The following is a 20,480-nucleotide window of genomic DNA, read 5'->3' as shown; positions in this document are numbered from 1 at the left end:
AGATGAAGAGATGCCCACCTCAGGAGAACTTCAATCAGCGAAGACGACCTTTCACCTGTTCCAAACAAGATAGATGGATTGGCCATTATAAATTTATTGGTTTGCTCTTTAAATATTGAAGAATTGTCACTTTTGTCAAAAGAACTATCTTTTGTACCATCCGTGTCACATGATCCTTTTCAATTGAGAGCTCATCTCATAAAAGTTTTACGGAAAATTCAACTGCACTTTATTTTGATAATTCATCATTAAATGTGTTTTGGGATGCAGTAAAGGAAAAATCTACTCATAGTCCTCCGGGTCTAAAGTTCAAATTTTTAAGAGATTGGTATTACAGGACATTTAAATGTTAGAGAGAATAGGAATACCATATAGGCCTAACCTGACTAAGGGAGAGAAAAAAGCTCTTAGGGGTCTTTTTACTAAGGCGCACTAACAGATTTAGCATGCGATAAATTGTAAGACACCCATTATATTCCTATGGGCGTCTAATCATTTAGCATGTACTAAATCTCTTAATGCACCTTAGTAAAAAGACCCCTTAGAACTTTAATGAATGACAATTCTATAGTCATTAAAAAGGCAAACAAAGGAGGAGCTACAGTAATACAGAATCGTGAGGATTATGTTCAGGAAATTGATTAGTGATCCTATGAAAGCATCACAAATTCAAATTCATGAAAACACTATGAGCTTCTTTTACAAAGCCATGCTAGTGATTCCTGCGAGGCAAATGAGAGGAAGCCTATTCAATTCCTATGGGCTTCCTCTCATTTGCCTTGGGGAAATTGCTAGCGTGGCTTTGTAAAAGAAGCCCTATGAGAGGATTACAGAGGGTTTAAAAAAAGGGATTTCATTTTTTAATAATTTGAGTAAACCTAAGATTCCAGTCTTTTACATTTTACTAAAAATCCATACGTCCATAAATAGTCCCCCAGAAGACATGGGACTAAATTCTATAAACGGTGCCTAAAATATTGGTGCCAAAAAACCCGTACTGTTAGGCACGGTTTATAGAATATGCGTAGCGGCCATCCTGCGACAAATATAGATGCAGACATTTACACCAACTATGACCTGGTGTAAACGTTCACGTCTTATTTAGACGAGGACCGGCCAAATTTTTCAGAATGCCCATGACCTGCCCATGCCCCTCCCATGGCTACTCCCCCTTTTGAGATCCATGTGGACCGATTTATGAGCATCATTTTATAGAATACACTTAACAAGTTATGGGCCCCATTTACTAAGCCACACTAGAGGCACGTTAGTGCTTTTAGTGCATGCTATGTGTGTGCCTACCCAATATTTCTATGGGCGCCTACACAGTTAGCGCACACTAATTTTGTGCATTCTCTAAAAATGCTAGCGCAACTTAGTAAACAGGGCCCTATGTGCCTAATTAGTCCCAATTAGTACCGATAATTGCTTAACATCCAATTATCGACGCTGATTGGCATGTTAACCAATTAAGGTCCACATGCAAATTGGCTACACATGCTAATTTGTGCATCGAACTTTAATTGCTGTTTATAGAATCTGGGGGATATTGTCTGCGAATGACTCTTTATTAGAAAGGTTGTTTATGTTGATAATTTTTTAAAGACTTTGTTTCTGAGATTCCCTCTTTTGTCAGGGACTCTATGGATTTTATCTGCCTTTTGCCTAATTATGAAGGTGAGATTGAAGATTTATATTTGGCAATTTTGGTAATCACTTCATTATATACAAGCATACTACAGGATGAAACCACTGAAACAATTAGAGAATTTTTGGAGAGATCTAGACCACATTTTTTACCCATGGATTTTATAGTGGGATTGACACACATCACTATTTTTTTTTTCTGTTTGATTGTTCCTTGTACAAGAAATCTCAGGTATAGCCATGAGGGCTATGATGGCTGCCCTTTGGCTAATTTACTTATGGGGAGTTTTGAGAATATTTGTATTAAGAATTCTCCTTTTAATGGTCATATTAAAATATAGGTATGATTTATTGATAATGTTTTTATGCTTTGGGGAGATACAGAAGAAAGTATTTTACCATTTTTAAATTGGCTCAGTTCTTGTCCTTCATCTATTAGTTTTTCTGTGTAATATGATTATTTCATAATTATATATTTTGATTTGAAGATCATCAAGCAGGAAATAGCTTTATTACTTTCATTTATAGGGAACAAATTGACAGGCATTCAGTCATATATTATTTATTTATTTGAACATTCTTGTAGCCCACTGTTATCCAGAAACAAGTTTTGGTTCAAAGTGGCTTACAATTTACATTTTAGTTGAAAGTTACATTAGTATTTGACCACTATAACATGGAGAGGACATTGATAGTCTTCAGAATTTTCTGAGAGGCAGTTTTGAAAGAGGTAGGATGCTAATTTATGTAGTTATCTGAAGGGTTTTGATGAGGTATGTTCGTAGAGGTGGGACTTTGATAGAGGTAGGACGATAGTTTGCATGGCTTTTTGAAGAGTTTTGATGAGGTAGATTTGTAGAGGTGGGACGTTGATAGCTTATGTAGTTAGCTATAGAAGTTTTTGAAAAGGTAGGTTTTCATTTTGTTCATGAATTGAACGCAGTTAGTGAAGCTTCTTGTGGCTTTTGGTATTGAGTTCCACCATTTGGAACCCAGGTAGCTAAATTCTGCTGTGTAGATGGTTTTAAAGGTTATACTTCTAAAGTTGGGTTGGGTAGGTGAAGAAGTAGGTAGCCTCTGCTTTCTGGACTTGCGTTTCTCAGGGATAGCTCAATCATGTCTAGCATGCAGTCAGGTACCATTTCAAATAGTATTTTGAAAATGAGGGTACTCGTTTTGAAGAGTAGTCTTGCCATTATTGGCAGCCTGTAACAGTTGTCTTCAAATGCATCTTGTGCGCTTATAACTGGATGAATCTCTTTTTGTTTCATTAGTCCAAAATTTCTGCTGAAAAAGTTTCAAACTTATCAAGGTTTACTTTACATAGAAAAGGTTTCCTTCTGAAGACTCCAATTCAGATCATTGTTATGTAAACAATACTGTACTATGGGCCTGTGGACAACTATTCCAGTGTCAGCCAAATTGTTTAGCAGTATCATTGGCAGTAATCTAACATAAGAACATAAGTGTTGCCATTCTGGGACAGACCAAAGGTCCATCACTGTTTCCAACAGTGGCCAATCCAGGTCACAATTACCTGGTACGATCCCAGAATAGTAAAACAGATTTTATGCTGGTTAACCTAGAACTAAACAGTGGATTTTCCTAAGTTCATGTTAATAATGGCTTATGGACTTTTCTTTTAGAAAATTATCCTTTTTAAACCCTGCTAAGCTAACCGCTTTTACCACATTTTCTGGCAACGAATTCCAGAGCTTAATTACATGTTGAATGAAGACTCCAGTTTGTTTTAAATTTACTATTTAGTAGTTTCATTGCATGCCCCCTGGTCCTAGTATTTTAAACAAGCAATTCACGTTTATCCATTCTACTCCACTCAGTACTTTATAGATCTTTATTATATCTCCCCTCAGTTGTCTCTTCTCCAAGCTAAAGAGCCCTAGCCACTTTGGCCTTTCATCATAGGGAAGTCATCCCACCCCCTTTATCAATTTTATTGCCCTTCTCTGTACCTTTCCTAATTCCACTATATCTTTTTTGAGATGCAGTGACCAGAACTGCACACAGTATTCAAGGGGCAGTCGCACCATGGAGCGATACAAAGGCATTATAATGTCCTCATCTTTGTTTTTCATTCCTTTCATTCTATTTCTTTTCTTAGCTGCTCAGGCAGATTCAGCAGAGTGTTTCAACGTATCATCAATGACGATACCTAAATCCCTTTCCTGGTCAGAGAATCCTAATGTGGAACCCTGCATCATGTAGCTATAATTTTGGTTCTTCTTTCCAACATGCATGACTTTGCATATATAAACACCATCATCTACTACTACTACTACTATTTATCATTCCATTAGGTAGCCCAGTTTCCCAGTCTCGTAAGGTCCTCTTTATCTGTTTCTATGTTTCACAATTCTCTTGTGATTCAATAACTTTGAATAACTTTGTGTCATCAACAAATTTAATTACTTCACTAGTTATTACCATTTTTAGATCATTTATAAATATGTTAAAAAGCAGAGGTCCCAGCACAGACCCCTGGGGAACCTCACTATCTACCCTTCTCCATTGAGAGTACTGACCATTTAACCGAACTCTCTGTTTTCTATATTTTAACCAGTTCTTAATCCACAATAGGACATTACCTCCTATCCCAAGACTTTCTAATTTCCTCAGGAGTACTTTGCCAAATGCCTTTTAAAAATGCAGATACACAATATCGACTGGCTCACCTTTATCCACATATTTATTTACTCCTTCAAAGAAATGTAGTAGATTGGTGAGGCAAGATGGCTCTTGACTAAATAAATCCATGTTGACTTTGTCTCATTAATCCATGTTTGTGTATATGCTCTGTAATTTTGTTCTTTATAATAATGGTCTCTACCATTTTGCCCAGCACCGATGTCAGACTCACCGGTTTGTAACTTCCCGGATCAAATCTGGAACTCTTTTTAAAAAAGTGCCGTTACATTGACCATCCTCTAATCTTTCGGTACCATGTACGATTTAAAGATAAATAACATATTACTAACAATAGCTCTGCAAGTTCATTTTTCATTTCTGTGAGTACTATCACTAATCTGACTAGTTTTCTGGTAGTTCTGTTAGGAGATTTTTCTTGGTCTTCCAGATCTTGCCTTGACTTAATAGTTCCATGTAACTTTCACAATATTTCTGACAGCTAGAAGTGTTTACATTTTAAAAAAAATAGTCTTTCCCTGCTTTGTGAATGGTTTCAAATGTTCAGTCAGCTGCTTGGAAGAGCTCATGCTTGTGGAAAATAGAACAACAATCACAACCTGAGAGATTAGAAGGTTCAGAGTATTTGTTCTACTGTGAAATTGTCTTCACCAGATTAACTGAAAGCCTAACAAGTCCATCAATTTTGTTGGGTCTTATTAACAACCCCTCCTCCCCCCCCAAAAATGTCAAAGCAACTGGGAGTTTAAACTTTTGCACCGTTCATACTGCAGATAAATATAGTTGCAGAAAGATGTTCTGTTTAACTTTGCAGCATATAGGGGTTTTGTCAGCTTCTGTTCACGTAGGGATTCAATTTTATTGGGGCAAAGGGGAACACTAAATTATTGCACACTATTGTATATACATATGCAACATATGCCATTAATCAACAGATTGGCCTGAATTCAACCAAAGGCTGCATTAGGCAAAGCTCACGAAAACAAAGAATTAATAAATACAGTAGTATGTAAACAGTGCAGGGACTGCAAACCATCTTTATATACTGTAACTTGCGTCTCGCCGCCTCCACCACTAGCTCAGTCTCTCGGGGTCGGAGCACCCTGCAGACCTGGGCCACATACAGTACTTTTTCTCCACCTTCAAATCTTTCCACCCACTCGATCACATAATTCAACATTTGAGCCTGGGAATGGGTCAAAAGCCTGAATAGAGATCCGGAGCAATGGAGAGTACAGTAAGGCTTCATAAGAGAGCACTGCCAGTCCAGGAAAGCAAGCGTCCTACAAAGAACCAGTCTGTACTCCAAGGATTAGATTTTTATGGCAAACTCAACTTTACTAAACTTTCTGCAACCAGCAGGCAAAAACAGGTTATAATTCCATCTGTACAGTTCTCAATCTTGACTCCAAATGTATCTTGACCATTAGAGATTGCATATTACAACCCCATTATAACGGGGGATTACATTTACACCAAGGAAAATGTCCAGAGCAATTACTACTACTACTACTATTTAGCATTTCTATAGCGCTACAAGGCATACGCAGTGCTGCACAAACATAGAAGAAAGACAGTCCCTGCTCAAAGAGCTTACAATCTAATAGACAAAAAATAAATAAAGTAAGCAAATCAAATCAATTAGTGTGAACGGGAAGGAAGAGAGGAGGGTAGGTGGAGGCGAGTGGTTACAAGTGGTTACGAGTCAAAAGCAATGTTAAAGAGGTGGGCTTTCAGTCTAGATTTAAAGGTGGCCAAGGATGGGGCAAGACGTAGGGGCTCAGGAAGTTTATTCCAGGCGTAGGGTGCAGCGAGACAGAAGGCGCGAAGTCTGGAGTTGGCAGTAGTGGAGAAGGGAACAGATAAGAAGGATTTATCCATGGAGCGGAGTGTACGGGAAGGGGTGTAGGGAAGGACGAGTGTGGAGAGATACTGGGGAGCAGCAGAGTGAGTACATTTATAGGTTAGTAGAAGAAGTTTGAACAGGATGCGAAAACGGATAGGGAGCCAGTGAAGGGTCTTGAGGAGAGGGGTAGTATGAGTAAAGCGACCCTGGCAGAAGATGAGACGGGCAGCAGAGTTGTGAACCGACTGGAGAGGGGAGAGGTGACTAACTTTGAAAAGCTAGACCTCACTGACCATAACTGACAAGACAAATCTGTAGTAATGCATATGTTGTTACTGCTTTGTGACCACATCAATTACATCAGTATAAATCCAAGAGATCTCAAAGTTTAATCCTAACAGATGGTCCCCAGAGTAGTAAAAGGTACCATCAGAGGAGAAGGAAAGGTTTGTTGCAGAACAGTTAAGCATAAACTGCCAAATTCTATATATATTGTGCCTACAGTTTTGTGCCGGAATCCAAGCGTATTCTATAACAACCTGTGTAATTTAATTGGCTTAAGAAGCCAATCAGCATTTTTAACAGCACTTAACATTCAATAAGCACTAATTGGCAATAACTTAGAATTTACGTGCACAACTCGCTAAGCGTACTCTGTAATGCACAGCGCCTAAGTTCTAAAGTGCAGAGCCAAAAAGGGGTGTGGTTATGGGCATTTTATGGACATTCCAAAATTTACACGCACTGCTACAGAATATGGCCCTTTGTGCCTAAATCTACACACCGGTATTTATGCCACATTTCCCTTGGTGTAAATGGATGCGCGTAGTTCTAGGCTCTGGGATATCAACTACTATTACTAATCATTTCTATAGATCTACTAGATGTACATATTATATACAGGTATTTTCTCTGTCCCTAGAGGGCTCACAATCTAAGTTTGTTTTTCTTGTGACTGTGGGCAAGTCACTTAACCCTCCATTGCTCCAGGTACAAAATAAGTACCTGTATATATGTAAACCGCTTTGAATGTAGTTGCAAAATACCACAGAAAGGTGGTATATCAAGTCCCATTTCCCTTTCCCTTTTTTTGTACCTGGGGATATGGAGGGTTAAGTGACTTGCCCAAGGTCACAAGGAGTTGTGGTGGGAATTGAACCCATGTTGCCAGGATCAAAGCCTGCTGTACTAATCGCGCGGATTTTTCGGCTCCATAAATAGAATCTAGATCAAAATCTGTCCGTTCCAACAAGCTGCTCCCCTGTGGCTTCTATGACCTCTTTCTCTTAAAATCAAATGTTATGGGGGGGCTCCTCTGTAGCACAGAGAGGCAAGGTGTCCTGAAGCTGTCATTACTGAAATTGCACAGAGGAACATGCATTTTCACTTACTCAAAGAAAAATGTCAGAACAGAACTCATGATCAGAGCACTGCATTTAGTTTTTTTTCTTTATTTTGATCCAGCAGTTTCCTCTTAGTCCTTCATATCTCCAGCTCAACTAGTACCACAGCTGGAATCCTGTGCCATAGGTATTTATTTGCAACTACCCAGGGGATTTTCCTCTATTTTACATCCCTCCCAACATACTTAGTCCGGTCATAGAAGTGACCTTCTTGAGTTACACGTGCTGAATCTTTCTGGCCACTGGAGGGGGTTACAGGATACTCTGGCAAGGAAGCAGCCTCACAAATATACAGTAAATTTTGTTTACAGTTTTTTGATTGTTAGAATCTTCTCAGTAAACAGTTGACTGAAAATATGAAACACAGTGTCAGAAGTAAATCAATTACCCCACGATGAGGAACTTCAGTAAGGCACAGTTGGTTTTGAATGTCAGTAAGAAAAGTACAAAAAAGACAAAAGAAAATGACTGAAGTCTGCAAGAAGACAGTAAGCCAGAAGCATGGAGCTGCTGAAAGAACCAAAAGGACTGATACTGCAAAGTAATTTAGAAGAGGCATGGAAAAGGCTTCAACAATGGTTCCTCCTTTACGAACAGGTAATGAATGCACACATGTGAGGTGATATGCAAAAGATTGCTGTGGCCAAAAAGCCATAGATGTGTATAAAACCATAGACACCAAAATGGGTGGGTTTCTGGGTTACCAATATTCTCCAGCAGAGCATCACTATTAACTAGAAACTGGGGATGGAGCCAGAGATGGGGTGGGGCCAAACAAACCAAATATATCTGGTTGCTGATGAAGTGGAAATCAATGTAACCCCTACCTGGCAATCTGGGACCTCACACAGCTGCTATTTTCTTGATGTGCGGCACAAATTTCAGGGAGGTAACAATAGCTTTGCAGGTTTAATTCAAGAAATTTAGGGTTCTAGGTCAGAACCAGTAAAAACCAGGAGGCAGTGGGTACCAAAATTCATTCACTCCATTCCTTCCCCTTCTTCAATAAGAGTCCGGGCCAGATATTATTCTGAACCAAGAATTTACTAAAAGTCTTAAACAGTTGTGGAAAAAATTCAAATGATGTCAGACTAGAAAAATATTATAATAGTTACAGTTTCTTAATTTACACTTAGATTCTCCACTACAGGTGGAGAATCCCTGCTTTCTCTCTTTTCCCCACGATACCTTGTAGACAACTGGTCTGAATGCAAATGTAGTCACAGATATAGTCCCTTCTGGCTTCATGGCCCTCCTTGTCACAGATGCAGGGCATGTCCTCTGTATCCCACCCTCCTTTTCCAGGATCAGTGACTCCATACTTGCTTGCTTTCTTACATAAGTACATAAGTATTGCCATACTGGGAAAGACCAAAGGTCCATCAAGCCCAGCATTCTGTTTCCAACAGTGGCCAATCCAGGTCACAAATACCTGGCAGATCCCCAAAACGTACAAAACATTTTATACTGCTTATCCCAGAAATAGTGGATTTTCCCAAGTCCATTTAATAATGGTCTATGGACTTTTCCTTTAGGAAGCTGTCCAAACCTGGTTTAAACTCTGCTAAATCAACCACCTTTACCACATTCTCTGGGAACGAATTCTAGAGTTTAATTACACGTTGAGTGAAGAAAGATTTTCTCCGATTCATTTTAAATTTACTACATTGTTGCTTCATCGCATGCCCCCAAGTCCTAGTAGTTTTGGAAAACGTAAACAGATGCTTCACATCTACCCGTTCAACTCCACTCATTATTTTATAGACCTCTATCATAACTCCCCTCAGCCGCCTTTCTCCAAGCTGAAGAGCCCTAGCCACTTTAGCATTTCCTCACAGGGAAGTCGTCCCATCTCCTTTATCATTATCGTCGCCCTTCTCTGCACCTTTTCTAATTCCACTATATCTTTTTTGAGATGCAGCAAGCAGAATTGAACACAAGTGATATACTGGCTAATCCAGCCAAACCTCTCCTTCTCCAGGGACACAGTGACAGCTATCCCTCTAAGTGCACCTTTGTAGTACAATGGTATGGCCAGCCAAAGAAACTTCCCCCTTCTTTATGTTACAATAAAGTCAAAGACTACAGTGAGCTGGGGTTTTAGACCAGTCCCCACCCCCCTCCAAAGGGATCTCCTCCTATCATTACCTCACTGGTCAAGAGAGCCCTCTCGTGTTCTGGGAACTGCAGGGGCAAACAGGGGTCACAGCACAATACTGTCATAAACCCACTGCTTGTCTAATCAAGGCAGAACCCTAGCAGTCTCTACGCCAAGAAGCTGTTCCACTACCACTGTATAATACACTCCAATTCCATAAATCAAGAAAGATCCTTTTAATAAAGTGCTAAAAATATTTGAAAGGTACTGTAGTCCAATTAAAAAAAATAATCACATATCAGAGGTATACTTTTGCTTCCTGAATGTAGTTCCTGAATGCTGAAAGAAGAAACTCTTGATGAGTATGTTACAAAGCTGAAGCTCAGGAGTCAGCCTTATGATTTTGGCACCTGACTGATTCACTGGTGAAAAGACTACATTGCAAAAGGCACAAACAATAGCAGAATGAAAGGGAAGCTGCTGCATGAGACAGATCTTACACTGTAGCCTGTAATACAGTCATGCAAGGCTTCTGAAATTGCACAGGCTCAAGATGAAGCACTTGACAGACAGCGGCTCTGCAATGGCTGTGACAGCAGGACAAAGACAGCCTTCCAAAGGCTGTGCACATTTCTTCCAGCCTCCTCAATGCAAGGGAGAAGAAATCCAACAGACTGTGTGCGAACCTGCCTAGCACAAAAAGAAAAAGCATGCCAGTGTTGCGGGCAGTCACATGTCTATAAGCAATGCTCTGCTTATGGACAAAAATGTAGGTAATGTCGAGGACCAAATCACTTCCCAAAAATGTCTCAGTTAAAAGAAAAGCACACAATGTGCATAAGTGCTAGTATTCTAGCCATCTATATACATACGTAGACACATACGTGAATTAATGACCATTTTCTGGCTATGTGCTAGTCTGTATTAAAATTTGATGATGCATACTTTAGAGGTAAGACATTTACATGGGTGGAATTTGGGTGAAGCATGAGTGAGCTGTACATTTAAACAAACAGAGGGACATTTTTGAAAGGCTATCCAAGTCAGAATACAGATGTCCACCTCATAATGTCCAAAATGGACATCCATCTCACATGTATTTTCTAACAGGAAAAATGCCAGGATTTCCTGTTCAAAAATACACGAGTTGGCTATCCATGTGATGAGGACATCCAGCATGAACAGCCATTTTACAAACTGGAACATCTAACATATGAAAGCAATAAAAGCAGGGATAAGGATGTCTTGTCTAGCAACATTCTTAGAAGAATGGCCACACAGACAACCCTGCAGAGCAGAGGGGCAGAACAGTGGACTTTAAACCAAGGGACCTAAGTACAAATCCCACTTTAACTCTTATTTTCTAATTGTGAGCCCTTCAGGTATAGAAAAATAACTACAGACGTGCAGGTGGCTTATATATTTAAGTAGAATAGGTATTTTTCTATTTTTGGAGGGCTCATTATAAGAACAATATAAAAGAGTTAAAGCGGGATTTGAACCCAGGTCCCTAGGTTTAAAGTCCACTGCACAAACTGATAGATTACTCCTCAGACTTGCTAAGAATGCCTATAATACCTGAAGCTGTCACTTTCAGGGGAGAGGAGTTGGGGGATAGCACCCACTGGGCGATTAAGAAGATGTCATCCCTTAGTCCAGCGGTTCCCAAACCTGGTCCTGGAGGCACCACAGCCAGTCAGGTTTTCAGGATATCCATTATGAATATTTGTGAGAGAGATCTGCATGCAGTACCTTTTCGTACCCTGGACGTGACTGAAACAGGTCTAACTTAGGACATCCTTCTTTTTAGACTTGAACATTCCTTCTTGTTTGGTAATCGCTATTTAGATGTACTGTAGCAATGGACATCCCTTTTCTGCCTTTTCAAATCGGGACTTGGATGTTTCAAGCACATGGGCTTCCATTTGGGTATTCTGAGACGTCCCTATGCTTTGAACAAAAACTCCACAGATTATGAAATACTATAATCTACACACAAGCATTTATTCAGCTCTATTACTGGTGTAAATGCTCACACCTACTTTTTCTTTATAGAATAGGCTCCAAATAGGTGTGTTCTTGGTGCCTAAAATAGGTGCCCTTTTATAGAATTATTCTCCACATGGGTATAAGTATGTTGTAAGGGTTAATTATCCTTTATTGCACATTATTTCTGAAAGGGAAAGATTTGCAGATTCTGGTCTTTCTGGCCACTAGAGGGGGTGTATAGGGTATTCTGGTTCAAGCAAGCAAGCTCATGAATCTAGAGTAGGGGTTCACAAACCAGTCATTGGGACACACCGAGCCAGTCTGGTTTTCAAGATATCTGCAATGAATATGCATGAGAAATTTGCATGTACTGCCTCCACTGTATGCAAATTTCTCTCATGCATATTAGTTGTAGGTATTCTGAAAATCTGACTGGCTTGATGTGTCCCGAGGACTTTGTTCAGAACCCCTGATCTAGAGTCATTTCTTATTACAGTATTTTAATTCCTAGTATCTTCTCAATAAAAAAAAAGTTATGCTGTATTTGGCGTGGTGTTTGACTGCCCAGCAGCAGCAGCAGCCAGTTCTGGGCCTGGCCCAGGCACTGCACTGGGAACTGTTTAAGGTCCAGAATGGATCCTGGGGGCTTTGGGGCTGCCAGCCATAGCAGACACGAACTGCCACAAAGGTACATATACCGTGAGTCAGGAGCAGGAAAATGGCCTGCTGGAACTTTGGCACATGCATGGCATGGGCCTGGAGCTCCGGTAGCCTGCAATTGAAGCCGGAGCATTGATTAGTTTTGAGGCCCGGAAAGCTGCTGTCTTTAATCATGGCTGGCTCCTGATGTCCGGGGGGGGGGGGGGGGGGGGGGGGGCGTTCATCCGGACCGAATTTGAAGACGGGGATGTCCTTTTCAGCCCTTTGGGAGCAAGGTAAGAGACTAGTTTCTGGGGAAGGCAAGTTATTACTGTAGGTTTGTGCTGTCTTTTTCCAGGATTGCTACGCCATTACATTGCCTCACAGGGACAAACAAGTCACAGGTGAAGCATTTGGTGGTGGAGTAGAGTATCAAGAAGCTTTTGAAGACCTTAGAGTAGGCTCACCACAGCACCAATTCTAGCATAGTCGAGTTTTGAGCTACCCTTTATATTAATCCAACAGTCTTCCAGTATAAGAGCACTGGAACAGTGAGGAACTCATCCTAATCTGCTACTGGTAGTTTCTCTGAGGTTGATGGTTCACCTCCTAGTTCTGCTGTGCCTGACTGGAGCTTATGCCATGCCTCCTGATATTACTTCCTACCTGGATATTATTTTTGGGCGCCCAGTGTCAATGATGAGGTGTTGCCAAAGCACATTTGTAAGGGGTATGCTCCTGTAAAAGCTCCAAGAACTGAGTTTTGCAAATCAGATGCCCGAGGTGGTTGATGGTAAAGTGTTATATCCATGAGGGAGGAGGCAGGGTTACTGATTGCAGTGGTACTGAGCCTGGGATGAGGAGAAGTACCTATTGTGTGATTATCCCAATTGAGAACCTGTGATTAGGAATATTGGCAGTAAAAATGTTTTTGTGTCATGGGAGAGCTGCAGTATTAAACACAAAATCTGTAAGGCAAAACACCATTAATGTATAATCTTTTATTAGACTATGATTTTGGGTTTATGGGTGTTTCTGAAGCCTGAATGATGACAAGACAGCTGTTCTTGGTATGATGTCCTCCAGGATATCCATTTTGGCTAGGTCAAGAGCTGTTAGGAGTGATTAATTCTGTCAGTCTTGGCTGGATTTACTTCCCTACCCATCCATCAACCACAAGGAATAGTCAGTTTAGTCAGGCTTGATAATAGATTTAGCGGCAGTTAGTTCACAGAGAGGGGCATTTTTGAAAGAAATGTCTAAGTGTGAATCTGGACGTTTTACGAAGACGTCCAAATTCCAAAGCAGGAAGAAGGTCATTTTTGAAAAAGATGGATGTCCATCTTTTGTGTTCGAAAATACCATGGTCATTCTGAGATTTGGATGTTTTGCCATGTGGACATCTTTGCTTTTCGGCCATTTTCTTAAACAAAAAGGTCCAAGTCTAAAACGGCCAAAGTCAAGCCATTGGGACGTGGGAGAAGCCAGCATTTGTAGTAGACTGGTCCCCCTGACATCCCAGGATAGCAATCGGGCACCCTTGGGGGCCCTGCAGTGGACTTCATAAAAAGCTCCCAGGTACACATCTGACCATTGCTCCCTTGCCTTGTGTGCTGAGCCCCCCCCCCCCCACCAAAACCCACTACCCCCAACTGTACATCACTACCATAGCCCTAACGGGTGAAGGGGGCACCTATATGTGGGTACAGTGTTTTCTGGTGGGTTTTGGAGGGCTCGCAGTTTCGTCCACAAGTGTAACAGGTAATGGGGGTATGGGTCTGGGTCCACCTGTCTGAAATGCACTGCACCTAGTACTAAACTACTCCAGGGACCTGCATGCTGCTGTAATGTACCTGAGTATGACATCTGACGCTGGCATAGAGGCTGGCAAGTAATGTTTTTAATCACAATTTTGGGGGTTGGGAGGGGGTTATTGACCACTGGGGGAGTAAGGGGAGGTCATCCCTGATTCCCTCCAGTGGTCATTTGGTCGTTTCAGGCACCTTTTAGTACCTTATTTGGAATAAAAACAGGTCTATCTGAAAACGTCGAAGTTTTAGTCCTGGACATCTTTGCTTTGTTCCATTATGGCTCAAAGACATCCAAGTCTTAGGAACACCCAAGTCCCGCCTCGAACACGCCCCTGGCATGCCCCCTTGAGATTTGGACGTCTTTCTGATGGACTTCAGAGAAAGACGTCCAAAATCGGGTTTCGATTATACCGATTTGGATGTTTCTGTGAGATGGACGTCCAAATGTCAATTTATGTCACTTTTTGGACATCCATCTCTTTTGAAAATGAGCCTGAGAGTCTCTGAGTGCTCCAGTGGATCCCTTCACAGACCTGTTGGAGTTAATTAGCCCCCAAAACAGCCCTAGTATGGGCGAAACACAGCCTGTGTCGGGCATTACGTTGGAGTTTGCAGATCAACTGCCCTGTTGTTTCCTGGGACCTATTCACTGGCACATACAGAAACAACACAGATTTTGCAAAAAACGTTCAAAAAAAAAAAAAAAAAAAAGAGAGCCCTCACTTAGGGCTTTGTATCTGTAAGCACTGGTATCTACATATGTAAGTGCCAGATTTCACAAGACTACACATATAAGAGGAGCCAATTAAAGAAGTGAGGGAATTTTGTTTTTTAAAGTTAGTGTTAGATGGTGTTAAGGTAAGCACAATTGGCCCACTCAATCAGTAGAGGACACCCCAGTTCCAAATGCACAGTAGTTTGGAGCAGGTGTAAATGTCAATAGGGAATTAAAAAAAATACACACACACAGGTATCACTATTGTAAAATGGGAGATACAAGCATAATTTTTCAGACTGCTCAAATCACACTCTTTAAATCTATGCATCCTGCAGCACAGACCTGTATAAACTGCAGAACTGTAAAATCAGTTTTATACATGTAAATGCCATAGAGCTGATGCATAACTGTTCCTGTATTATGATTTTATCAAAATATTTATGATAGTACCTTACTTCAATGCAATTTTTTTCTAAAGTAGGCCATCAGAATTACACAATCCTTAATAGAAAATCTGTGGGTCTTAAACTTTGGATAGAGAAGAATTTGCCTTTGTCCATATCCATTTAATTTGTCTGTGTGATGAATTCAATTTGGAAAAGAAAGTCTCCCACTGCCCTAGTAAGTTTTAAGAAGTGTAATATAAAACAACAGTTATTGCTGTAATTACCCAGAAAATTCCCCAAATACCATTTTTTCTCAAAGAATTCTCAAAAAAATCCATTATTCTTGGTCATAATCACTGCAGTAAAACAACAAGTCTTCCAAAAAGGCATATTTTTCTTTCTGTACTTGCCAATTGCACTTATTTTTAATTTCCACTACAACTTCTTTTCCTTTCTCTGAGTATCATGGAGACAATATTCAGTGTCTTCTAGTATCTGGATTTGTAGTGATATTTAGTAACTGCTTGATGCAATCAATGTACTACAGTACTATACAAGAATATTTACAGAACACAAAACTCTGCTTTGCTGCAGAAGACAAGATTTGCTTTAAGAAGTTCTTTCCCCCCAGATTCTATAGAGTGTGCTTAGAGATCTGCGCCAAAATCGGTGCAAATTCTATAACAACGCATGCAACTTAACAAGCTAATGAGCACTGATAACAGCACTTAGTAAGCAATAATGAGCACTGATTGGCACAGATTAGAATTTAGGCGCAAAAGTTGCTAAGCATATTCTGTAAGAATGTACGCTGAACTTCTAATGCATGCAGGCAAAAATGGGCGTGGTTATAGGCGGGGAAATGGGCACTTTGTGGGTGTTCCATAATTTACGCCCCTAGTTCTAGAATATGGCCCAGTGCGCCTAAGTATACGTGCAGGGATTTACACCAAGATTTTGTTGGTGTAAATAGATGTGCGTAGGTTTAGGTGCTGAAATATGAACCAAGTGTATTCTATAATCAGCGTCTAAAGCTAGGCGTCGATTATAGAATACACTTAGTCGGCACTAATTTCAGAGCCGATTTTAGGTGCCATGGGGCTCATTTTCAACTTACAAAGTTCCACAGTAACCTATGGAGCTTTGTAAGTCTAAGTGCTTTGAAAATACGCCTCCATATATAGAATCTCCCCCTTTGTGTGTGCATTCCAGAATCTCTTAAAATATTCTATTCATCTTACCTCTTGAGGTTCTTGGCACCGAGAAGCTAACATTAGAAAGGCTCTTTGCATCTGGAAAGCACTCTGCACCAGTTCTGCCTGGAAACAACCACACACACAGAAGAAAAATTACATTAAAATAGTAGAGCTCTGTTTATTTTCAAAAAGGCACTCAGCTGAGCTGTGCGCAGTACTGGGCCAGTCACACACATTCAGAAAGTGTGCTAAAACTGAAAACTTTAAATCTCAGAGTAAACACACAGTACTGATAGCAGAGGAATTTTAAGAGGGGGGGGGGGAACCATCCCATGTATTGCTCCCCCTTTTATCTATACAGCATTCTATTTATATTCTACCCACTAGAGAATAACTTTGCGCTGTAGCTCCTTCAGAGTCAGCAGCTGTCTTGGCACTGTGCATGGATACCTTTATGCCTTAAGGTGTGAAAAGGGATGGGTTGGAAAACGGCAGAGGACAGTGCACGGCCATTATGCATCTGCTCTATACGAGGCCAGTTTTCAAATGATTTTACGTATGGTTACTCAAGTTAAGTGGAAGGGCTGAAAACTGCTCTCCTTCTCTGCAGGTAGTATTCTTCACCAAAAGAGGGCGGGGAACATGCAGAGCCTGCCACCAATACAAGGGATATCATTTTCAATTCCCCCCAGGTGTCTGTTCCTGCTGTGGGTCTGCAAGCTCTGCACCAAGGTTGCACAGATGTATATATAGAACTTAAACTTTAGAAATAGGAGACAAGTACACTTGTAGCATGATAAAGCTGGCATGATTCTTAGGTTTTTTTTTAGGGGTCCATTTACTAAAGTGCATTCAATGGTGAGTTACGTGGGAATGAAGGATAGCTCTTGACGGGCCAAGCGCTTTTGTCAGAAAAAACAAACATACTAGTTCTTTTGTCCACTGCAGACTGATCCAGGCTAAAATTTAAAGTTGCAATGAGATAGGCCAAAACCAGTATGTCTTAAGCATTATTCGGTCCCAAAATAATCACTAAAACAACTAATCAGCATGGTAGCCAAAGTTTGTGCTTCTGCTTCTTTGAGAGCTTGACCTGGGTTGGTTGACTCTGACTTACTAGCAAACTTCCTGATTAAAAAGATGATGAGTCGCCTAACTCTTTCCCAACACAGATGTCTTCTGGAGCAGTCACCTGCAACCAGCTTCCTTAAGTAGCTTGAGATTATTATGCATGCTATTAACTCTAGTGCCTCACTCGCAGATACCAAGCCACCTTTTCTCTTTAAATCAAATCAAATCTTATATACTGCTAAAATCTCTTCAGGGTTCAGTGCGGTTTACAACAAATTAGTTTACATCAATTCGTAAAAACACAAGAAACCACAGTTCAATAAACAGTAGAGGATGCAAAAACATTAGAAAAAAAACCCAGCCCTATAAGCAGTTAGAGGATACAGAAGCAGCAATTGTTGATCATATAACAGCTTTTGGGAATAAAAAGTTTTTAACTTTTTCCTAAAGCTAATATAGCTGTTATCTGTCCTTATAGCAAGAGGGAGGGCATTCCATACAGAAGTTACTGATACAAGAAAGCGGGAACTAAAAATCTGGAATCTAATGGCCTTGCAGAACAGAGATGACAGGAACAATTGATCTTTTAGTCTATCAGATCGAGTCATACATAATGATACTGTATTGATCAACAGATCAGATGTGAAGCAATATAAAATTTGAAAATACTGTGCAAGCAGCTTTAAATCTGATTTTTTCCACTATGGGAAGCCAATGAAGTTTAACAAGACATAATGATATAGTAACATAGAGGGGCATAATCGAACGTCGCCGGCCAAATAGATCGCCGGCGATCTATGATGGCGGCGGCGCTTCAGCTGGCCGGAACCATATTATCGAAAAAGATGACCGGCCATCTTTTTGTCGATAATATGGTTTAGCCCAGCCAAATGTCGTGGAGTTCGCCGGGTTTGAGATGGCCGGGTTTGTTTTTCAGCGATAATGGAAAGTTATGTCGGCCATCTCAAACCCCGGGCAAATTCAAAGCATTTGGCCATGGGAGGAGCCAGCATTTTTAGTGCACTGGCCCCCCTGACATGCCAGGACACCAACCAGCCACCCTAGGGGTCACTGCGGTGGACTTCAGAAAAGCTCCCACGTGCATAGCTCCCTTACTTTGGGAGCTGAGCCCCCCCAAACCCACTACCCACAAATGCACTGCACCCACTAAAATTGCTCCAGGGACCTGCATACAGCCTCTAGGACTTATTGCTGCTGTATAACTTTGGCACACCAGTTCACACCTGAAGACTAATCTCTCTGAAAAAGTCCTTTCTTGAAATAACCACGTTTACTCACAGTTAACTGCAGATCAGAGGTTGTGCCCCACTGGCAAAGAGTTCCCTGGTACTAAGATTAGCAGTAGGTCAGAGATGGCACAATGGTGTACAATGCCCTCTTTCAGCACCATTCAAGGTAAGAACTACGTTCTCTAACGTGGGTAACACAGGAAAGGGAACTAAAATTGGCTTACAAAAATGGCCACTACCACATGGACTACAACAGTAAACAAAACAGGGCATACTCTGACCCAGTTAGCAGGGGGAAAAGCACCATGGGAATAGAGCCCAGTACCCTACACCCACCACAATGCATTGCTAATGTGACTCTGCAGGGCACCTAACAGAAAAGGTGTCACACTCACCCGAGAGCCACATAGCAACCAGGGAAAGGCTGTCGGAGGATACAACACATTCTGCTGTCATGGAGGTGGGTACGGCATTTGAGGCTGGCAAAAAAGGTTTTTAGTTTTATTTTTTTAGTATGGAAGGGGGTTGGTGACCACTGGGGGAGTATGGGGAGGTCATCCCCCATTCCCTCCAGTGGTCATCTGGTCAGTTGGGGCACCTTTTTGAGGCTTGGTCGTGAAAATAAAAGGACCAAGTAAACCCGGCGAAATACTGCTTAACGTCGCTTTTTTTTTCCATTATCGGCGAAAGCCGGCCATCTGGTAGCCACGCCCATGCCCCGCCTTCACTAATCTACCGACACGCCCCTTGAACTTTCACCGGCGACGCGACGGGAAAGCGGCGATGCTGTCAAAAATGCCGCTTTTAAGAAATCGCCGGCCATCTCCCGATTTGTGTCGGAAGATGGCCGGCGATCACTTTCGATTATAAGCTGGATAGTAACATAGTAGATGATGGCAGAAAAAGACCTGCACGGTCCACCCAGTCTGCCCAACAAGATAAACTCACATGTGCCATTTTTTGTGTATACCTTACCTTGATTTGTACCTGTCTTTTTCAGGGCACAGACCGTATAAGTCTGCCCAGCACTATCCCCGCCTCCCAACCACCAGCCCCGCCTCCCACCACCGGCTCTGGCACCGACCGTATAAGTCTGCCCAGAACTATCCCCACCTCCCAACCACCAGATACACTGCTGTACCTATTAAGTTTGAAAATCAGTCTTGATGCTGTATTCTGCATTACCTGCAATCTCTGAAAAATGGCTTGCGATAGCGTAGGCATGGTTTTGGGGAGTGCACCAATCCATTTTTTTAGCGCGCCTGTAAAAAAGACCTTTTAAAATTTTGCCAAAAATGGACGTGCGGCAAAATGAAAATTGCCACCTGCCCATTTTGGGTTTGAGACCTTACTGCCAGCCATTGACCTAGCGGTAAAGACTCACACAGTAACTGGGCAGTAATGACCTGGGATTCTCGGTTCCAGGTCCATTTTAACCAGTTTCTAGATATGACAGGTAATTGGATTAACACCAACAAACTTATCTTAAGAACACTTAAATCTGAAACTATTTGGCTCACCAACGTATGAATATTCTCCTCCTTTCAACTACGTATTGGAGGTGTCCCTCCAATACATAGCTTCCTTTCTTTTGCACCTTGTCTCCTTCCTGATGCGGAAGTCATTTTGCTCCCTCAGAATGATTAGGTGTCAGACTTGTGAGTTCTTGTACCAAGTAGAGCGCTGCTGAGCCTGGTACTCGGACCAGGTTCTGCTTGGCGGCTGAACAACCCCGGGTTTCACCTGCGCTGACCGCCGTTCC

The 20,480-nt window shown here is 41.4% G+C and overlaps 1 protein-coding gene across 2 annotated transcripts in view; it reads right to left on the bottom strand.

The window, feature by feature from the left end:
• Window positions 1-20,480, bottom strand: part of CAP2 (cyclase associated actin cytoskeleton regulatory protein 2) — a 198,046-nt gene that overhangs the window by 94,781 nt on the left and 82,785 nt on the right. For both annotated transcript variants that reach the window (XM_030211332.1, XM_030211341.1), the window contains exon 4: window positions 16,443-16,520. In XM_030211332.1, coding sequence (XP_030067192.1) covers window positions 16,443-16,520 — 78 coding nt within the window. The remainder of the gene's footprint in view (window positions 1-16,442; window positions 16,521-20,480) is intronic.

This window comes from Microcaecilia unicolor, chromosome 1, assembly GCF_901765095.1.
Source record: "Microcaecilia unicolor chromosome 1, aMicUni1.1, whole genome shotgun sequence".
NCBI classification, from domain to species: domain Eukaryota; kingdom Metazoa; phylum Chordata; class Amphibia; order Gymnophiona; family Siphonopidae; genus Microcaecilia; species Microcaecilia unicolor.
The sequence above is the reverse complement of the archived record's forward strand: the minus strand, read 5'-3'. Positions and strand labels throughout refer to the sequence as shown.